General features: G+C 43.4%; 1 protein-coding gene across 1 annotated transcript in view; it reads left to right on the forward strand.

Annotated features, from left to right (window-relative positions):
* Positions 1-1,971: 1,971 nt before the first annotated feature.
* LY86 (lymphocyte antigen 86) overlaps positions 1,972-8,397 on the forward strand; it is a 37,839-nt gene continuing 31,413 nt past the window's right edge. Inside the window, exon 1 of the mRNA XM_019542923.1 lies at positions 1,972-2,342. Within this exon, the coding sequence (XP_019398468.1) occupies positions 2,228-2,342 (115 nt within the window). The 5' untranslated portion in view covers positions 1,972-2,227. The remainder of the gene's footprint in view (positions 2,343-8,397) is intronic.

The following is an 8,397-nucleotide window of genomic DNA, read 5'->3' on the forward strand; positions in this document are numbered from 1 at the left end:
CCTACCCTGGGGGTCTTTAAGAGGAGGTTAGATGAACACCTTGCTGGGGTTGTTTGACCCCAGTACTCTTTCCTGCCATGGCAGGGGGTCGGACTCAGGTCCCTTCTGACCCTAGAAACTATGAAACTATAGTGACACTCTCCAATAATAGGGGAAGAGGTTGCAGTTTCTTTGTAGGCTCATTCCCACAACTTTATGTGCATCAAATAGGCCTGATTCCTCACTCCTGCTATTTCCTTAACCTAGCCCTGGCCCCTCACCTACACTTACCCACTGCATTGCTGCTGACTCCCTGGCTCCAAGGAGCAATGGCAGCAGCTTCAGCTCCTACCCCAGGGCAAAGCCAGAGCACTAATATTCAAATCCAAAATGGGGCTTCTTTTTCCCGCATGGACTGAGGGAAAAAAACTCGTCTTGGATTTGAGTAAATACAGTATTAAGGCAAAGCAGGAGGTATGGCCCTGAAGTTTGCAAGCTGTAGAAACCAGCTACGACAACATTCTGCTGCTGCTACAGAGAATATTGAGGTCGCTGTACTCAATGAAAAACTCCTATTGCTATAGGAATCCACATCAAGAAGAGCTCCCATTGTTAAGTATTAGCTTCTTAATACAGTCATTGTGAGCTTTTTTGTTTTCTAAGTGTGCTTATTTTTGTTCCTGCTGCAGTTCTACTCCATGACAGAGTGGAAGACACTGTTGAAAGCAGCGTGCTGCTGTTTTAAGGCACATTTCATTAATCTAATACAATGATCACCTTGCAGTACCCAAAGTGAGAAAGAGGTGATCCACCAGCCTAACATTTTATCCTTTCCTAACAAGCAATTTAAGGCCAGCTTCCCCCCTGGTTCCACCAAATGGAGTTGCAACTACTTGTTTCATGGCTGAGTTTATCCTGTTGTTTTTTCTTCAATTATATTCTAGTCCAAGAAATTCCTACTGTGGCAATTTACTTAACATAGGGACTTAACATAGACTTCATGGTCCATTAAAATGATACTCCTTAACACAGGCACTTCACAGGTGGTAATGACCCTACTTAAGCTTTTGTTCCATCTGCTATTTAGCTTAGCTGCATCTGCTTCTGTTGAAGAGTCATGAGGAAGGGTACAGTGATACCTGAAAGCTTGCCTATGTCTATACCAACCATTAGGCTGATCCAGGAAAAGATATCACCCACGAGAATTCTTGCCTCTCATATCTCTTCTGGACCATCACAGCAACAACATCACCTCACCACTACTGTGGCAACTGTATTTTGAAAGCCAATTCAAAATCCTGGTTCTGAAACCCAAGAGGGGAAGTTTGCTGGTGTTAAAGAAACCTTTTCTTCCTCCCTGTGTTCTTCAGTGTCTGTAACAATTGCCAATTTACATATCTGGAAGAACAACACAGTTTTTAAGTTGTCAGTAGTGTGCAAGTATACAGCCAGTACATATGCAGAAATAGCCAGAGTCCTGGCTTACAAGAAAGGCAGAGGAAGATTGTTAATAAGTGTGATGCCAAGAATAATTACATGAGGACTTGGAAGATCAGTTCTCATTGAATACCTGAAATTATTTTTGGCTCTGGTAAAAATTATGATTAATTTCTAAAGTTTCCTTTAGAAGTTTCCTAAGACTCAGACACCCAGGGAATCAAATTTACCAAAAAATTCTGTTTTCTTTAGCAAAGAAACACATTGCTATAATATAGGAATTAAAGTGGCTACTCTTAGAATAATGTGTTACTTGATGTGAATAAGGGCAGGAGAATTTGACTTACAGTATGTTGTGACCTAAAGGGCCAAGACACTCTTGTCTAATCTCCAGACCCAGGTGTTTTGACTGCAACATGAGAATGGAAACTGGTAGGGAGAAGAAAAAATTAAATACTTGCCCATCTAGTTCCACAAAGAATCAAGGCTGCGGAGTACAGCATTTTCAGTGATTGGGTCTTATTAGGTCATCCGTCATTGGTTTAAACTAACATGAAACAGAAAGCAGAAGTCTGAATGCAAGGGAAACAGCTCGCTCAGAATTCTGATTAGCTACTTGTTGATACTACATCACTTTAAACTGTGAGCAGGTATTGGATCATTCTGTCCTTGTGCAGGCATTACTGTTGGAACTCTTAGAGTGGTCAGACACACTGGAGAAAAGAAGTGAAAACCTGCATTCCAGGGCTCACTGATAACTGAAAGAGAGAGCACGAAAGAAACGATTCCCTACTCTACTGCCACCCTGAAGATGGTTAATGTGGTCTTTCTCCTGCTAGTCCTGCTGTATCCCAATCTCAGCACAGAATGGCCCACGCACACAATCTGCAAGGAGGACAATTTGGAAATAGATTACAAAAGTTGTGGTGAGATTTTTAAAATTCCATTTCTTCTTCTTTATACAGTATCAATAAAGCTATTTCCCATAACAGGGAAAGTTTCTATTTGAGATGATGAACAAAGGGGTTAAATTTTTGAGCAAGCCCGGTTTTCCTAGTTGGAATGTTCATAGACCTTCGAGGGAAGGAGGAGGGTTTTCATAAAAAGTCCACAATCCTGCTGTGACCAGGAAAGGAAAAAAGCATGTAAATTCACCTAACTTGGATTAATACATAGTTGCCAAAAATAGAGGCATAAAAGGGCTGTACAACTAAGTTTTTATCTTGAAGCCAGGAAAAAAAGGATCTCAATCTTTACGTGCTATACCTGTCCTGTGATTCAGAGGCATTGTTCTGATCTATTGTTTTCCTAAGGTAAGGTTTGGCAGTGGAGGTGCATGTTTTCTGTTCCCCCTAGTTAGTGACAAGGAACCCCATGTGATACTAGCAAGGAATCATGTTGTCAGAAGCTGCCACCAAGCTTATAGCAAGCATGCAGCAGATGCAGCTACCAGAGGCATTTCCTGTGGACTGTAGTTCTGTTTGTTCTTGAAATCAGCCAAAAAGAAAAGGAGCGAACGGCACTGAAATAACTGAAAATGAATTCACTGAATGGTGCTTCCTTTTCAACTCCATTGCTTTGCTGGCCTTGTGCCTCTCCTATTGTTCTGATCTGTTTTACAACTGGGACAAAGGGAATTAGATTCACAGACACCTCATTCATTTTACGCACATGATGTGAAAAGTGATTCATGGCAAATGAGCACCCTAGAGTTTGTTTTTCCAATTCATCCAGATACAATGGGTTCCCCACGAGGCTTTTTCTTCCCCGTAGTTCTCATACAGCTTTGCACATCCATTAAAATAAAACCAGCAAGGGGCAAGGGAAGTATATAAATATTTGTAATGAAATTCTTTACCAGTCTATTCCTATGAGAACTAATTCTGGCTGCACATATTATAAGTGGATCCACTGTATTAGGAAAATTTTCATTTGATGTCTAGTGAAAGCTTTGCTATTACCTTTATTTTAGCAAGAATTCCTTATGCAAATTAATTGCCCTCCCCCCTAACATGTTGCTGACTTTACATGGAGGCTTTCTGCTAAATTCTGTGTTGATTTAAATGACAAGAGTTATTTGTTAGGCATGTCAGTCACTTGGTCAGTGATTCCTAATGACCACTCTCACCCACAGATTAGCCAAAACATACATTTGTATGTATGGTTCTTACTGGTTTCCAAATTATTTTCCAGAGACCACTGGTAGCCACCATAGATTCATAGATGTTCAGGTCGGAAGGGACCCCAATAGATCATCGAGTCCGACCCCCTGCATAGGCAGGAAAGTGTGCTGGGTTCAGATGACCCCAGCCAGATGCCTATCTAACCTCCTCTTGAAGACCCCCGGGGTAGGGGAGAGCACCACCACCTTTGGGACGCCATTTCAGATTTTGGCCACTCTAACTGTGAAGAAGTTCTTCCTAATGTCCAGTCTAAATCTGCTGTCTGCTAGCTTATGGCCATTATTTCTTGCAACCCCCAGGAGTACCTTCATGAGTAGAGCCTCACCAATTCCCTTCTGCACCTCCATGATGAATTTATAGGCAGCCACAAGGTCACCTCTCAACCTTCTCTTGTGGAGGCTGAAGAGGTCCAGGTGCCTTAGTCTCTCCTCATAGGGCTTGGCCTGCAAGCCCTTAACCATCCAGGTGGCCCTTCTCTGGACCCTCTCCAGGTTATCCACATCCCTCTTGAAGTGCGGTGCCCAAAACTGCATGCAGTATTCCAACTGCAGTCTGACCAGTGCCCGATAGAGGGGAAGCATCACCTCCTTGGTTCTGTTTGTCATGCATCTGCTGATGCATGATAAAGTGCAGTAGTAGACCAATAGTAGTAGACCAATCCCATAGTAAGTGATCCACAGATCACACCTGTTCACCTGCTTCTCAGTTAGCAGATTAATGATAATGGTGCATGTTGGTCCATGTCAGACAAGGTTCTTTGGGTAAATCCGATATCTTTTATTAGACGAACTCAAATAGTTGGAAAAATCCTTCTTTGCAAGCTTCCAGGTACAAATACCCTTCATCAGGCTGAGGAAACATCTGCAGTTGGTCTGTGCTCTTCCTGGATGAAATAGTAAAGAAGCCAGAAGCCAGTATGCATGTGAGAAAACCAGTCAGTGAAAATGTAAATTGAGGTAGTCAATGGGTGAGAGCCAGACGGGGGAGAATGGGAATGAATATAGCTGGTAAAAGTAGAGAGGTTACCTGGGGAGTCAGATGTTTGGCAGGTTATAATAAAAGATATTGGATTTACCCAAAGAACCTTGTCTGCCAATGTCCTTAGACCAACATGGCTACAACCTACAGCCCTACTGGTCCATGTGAAATTTTAAGAGTTGACACTGGTGCATTGATCCAAAAAGTTTGGGAATCACAGGTTTAAAGTAGACATCTCACCTGGTCTGTTGGCAAAAGCTACCACCAAGGTCATAGCAAAACTGGAGCACACATAAAAAGGCAGCAGATTCTCTCATCTCGTGTGACTTCAACTAGACCAGCAAACAGGAAAGTACATAAGTAAGGTCTCCAGGAGGCAGCCCAGCTTGCTCTCCCACACTAGTGATTATCAGCTAGAGCTGAACACAGGAGAACTAATTCCAGTGAAGGCAATGAAGTTATTTCAGTGCAAAGGCTGTTACATCAAAAAAGAGAACAATATACTCCAGCTACTTTGCTGAAATTGCTTGTGGGTAAAATGAAATTTGTATAAGCAGGGTACATTTGATCCTTATATACTAATCGAAGTAGAGCTGTAGACGTAGATAATGCACACTTGTAACAATAGAAGTGATCAAGATTTTTCACTTGGTGAAAAATAACAAGACAATATGGTTTTCCTTGAAATTTTTCACAAAAATGTAGACACTTTTTTGATCACTTCTGACAGAGTTGAGAGAACATGGTGGCTGAACTCTTTATACACGTGACATGCTTAGGAATGCAAAGATGAAATACATAGAAAATAAAGAGGTACTACAGCCACAGATGTCTAGCTAGGTCCTTAGGGGAGCCCTATATAAAATTAACATTCAACATATTACCTTGCTACTTTACACAAGACCCAAAAACCCGCATAAACCCTTCAAGGTTTGAGAACTGAATTAAAAGCTGGCAAACCCATCATTTCTCTCTTTAGAGAGGACAAGTTTCTTGTATTTAGTATAAAACAATTGCATCCATGAGCAATATATAGGAGAGAGTCAAATGCAAGTGCAATCACAAAAGAAAGCGAAAAAAGCTCAGAGCCTATATTTTTTTCACTGTGATATACAACTACTGGGGCTGAAGATATATCACAGTTGGCCTCCATCCAAACTATTCTAAAACTTGATGAATAGGGTATGGCTCCCAGAAGTGGAAGATACAGGTTTGAATCCCCCTTAGGAAGATGACAGCCTATAAACCAACTGTCCCAATTTAACTAGTGGCCTATTATGCCAAAAGTGGACATGAGCACCACCAGGATGCTTTGCTCCCTTAATGACCAAAAGCACCTCAAATGCCTTGAACCAGCCACCTAAGCTCCAAAGGGGTGGTTTCTGGGACATGCCCCAGTGCTCAGCATTTCCTGTATGCCAAATCTAGGTGCCTCCAGGTTCTCTGAATCACCTTTCAAAGGCACCTAACTCTCCTCCTGCCCCAACCCTTTGGAGGCTCCTACCATGACCCCAAAAGTCCATCTTGTCCAGCAACCTGTCTTTGACAATTGCCAAAAACAGTTGCTTCAGAGGATGGCATAAGAACCACACAGTAGGCAAATATAGGTTCATCTACCCCCACACTAGGTTGCATCCTGCTCCTTAACTACAGAGACTGGTTTGAGTCTCCGGAAGCATGGGGCTAAACATCACTCCCAGAATTCCCACGGTTATATATAATGTGCGAGAAGAACTAAATGCCATCCACCAGCTTAGTCACAGTCCACTAATTACTCATGCTCAGATGCCCAAGTCTAAAGTAATCCCATTTTTATAAAAATATTTAGGAAAAGTAGGTTAGGAGCTCAAGAATATTGAAAGGCCTTTAACTAAATGCCTAAGTGATACACCAGTTTCATCATATAACTGGAAGAGTCAGTTGACTCACTCCCCAATTTGATAAAGTAAATGGTCACATTACAGAAAATGGAGAGAGTACCAGCACCAAGAGCTTTCTTGGCATCAGGGGACTTGGGTAAATTTGGCCCAAACAGTGGTGGATTAACACCCAGGTCGGCAGGGCCTGGGCCCAGGGGGCCTGCCAAGTAGGGGCCCCTGGGGTGCCAGGGGCAGCATTGCCCAGGCAGGCATCCTGGGCACAGGCATCTGGAGCAGGCAGCATGCGCCTCCCCCTCCAGGTGGGCCAGGGCCAGAGGCTAGGGTGCAAGAGCAGGACTCTGTGCAGGTGGCGATTGCTTCCCAGGGCTGAGTTGCCAGAAGCCCTCATGGGTGGTACCGCATGGGAGGACCTAGCTGCAGCTCCCTGCCAGGCACAGAAGGAACCTGACTTCACCTGGTGGGGGGCCTCCAATTGTCTGTTTGCCCAGGGCCCCAATAAATTATAGTCCACCATGGGGCCCAAGGCAGATAACATATGCCTTAAAAAGTGACTATTTATGTAACAGAGTTAAGCAAAAATAATTGTTTTTCCTGGTATTTCGGTTAGGTTGTACCCTCCCAAAGCTAAGGAAGAGTATGTTGTCCCCAGAAGTTTGTCTAAGATGTCTTCCAATGATGTAGCTAGATCAATAAAACACATAACCTAACAAGCCCTTCTAGGCTGTGCCCACACGAGCATGGACATTTGTTTCTCTGGGGAAAAGGAGCAGCGGTACCCTCTGGCTCAAGGCACATTACCCTGGGTGGGGTAGCCGAGGCTGGGGCCAGCAGCCTTGCCTGAGGTTCTAGGGGGCTTGGGGAACTGCAGCCATAGTGCTCCTGCAGCAGGGAGCCTGGCCTACAGCCAGAGTGTGGCTCCAGACAGCCAGGCTCCAGTTTTGGATGCCATGCACTGCCACCACTTGCACCACCTTTTTTTTTTGCCATGGGTTTTTTTGACACCCCTCCTCTCTCCCCACCCCGGCCACAAACACACACACACACACACACACACTGCAAGATAGCAGCACGGGGCATGTTTGCATATGCAGTGTGCAGCAGCGCAGACAGGTGTACCGCACATCTGCACTTGTCTGGACCTGGCCCTAATCTCCATAAGGCAGACAAATAAACACTACTGTATTTTTAACTGTATTTTGCTAATTGAGAAAAAAAACATAACTTACAAATTTATCTACAGATATGGCAGGAATTCACTACAAAAAAAAATTATATCTGCCACTTCTAATTTCACAGTGATGCGTGCAAAAACTCTTTTGATCTTTTCAGTTACATTTTAAAAGGCAATTCTCTGGGAAGAGGAAAGTGGGAAGGTTATACAGTTAAGTGCTCATAGCAGTTCAGTGCTATTCAAGTGTCTGTTTCTACTTTGAAAGTGCATGCAATCAAAGCTGATGGAGCATAATTCTTTGATGCCGCCCCACTGGCTGCTGATAAAGCATTTATATTAGTTTAATTGTGTCAGTTTGTGTTAATTAGCCCCGAAAATACTCTTAAGTTGAAGTGCTCCAGTGGTGCCTTCCTCAGAGACTGCAGCAAACACGTTCCGCTGTATGTAGCTGAGGAATAGAAAGTATTTTCTAGGTATTTTGACAATCCTGTCTCTTGAAGAGTTTTATAATTAGGTACATGCCCAGAAGACAGTATGTGTATTCTTATCATATTTTGGCATCAACACGGGGAGATTGCTAGGTTCAGGTAACTGACTTAAACGTATATCCTCCACTGATTAATAAAAAGCCCTTAAATCTAGACAGGAAGATGGGAGTTCAAGAAGAGTGGTTGCTTCTCAAGGAAGCGATCCTCAGTGCACAAGCTAAATCTATTCCAACACGGGGGAAAGGCAGCAAGAAGGCACAGCAGCCCCCCTGGCTCTCCAG

The sequence above is a fragment of the Crocodylus porosus genome, unplaced genomic scaffold (assembly GCF_001723895.1).
Source record: "Crocodylus porosus isolate Cpor-Errol unplaced genomic scaffold, CroPor_comp1, whole genome shotgun sequence".
NCBI lineage: Eukaryota > Metazoa > Chordata > Crocodylia > Crocodylidae > Crocodylus > Crocodylus porosus.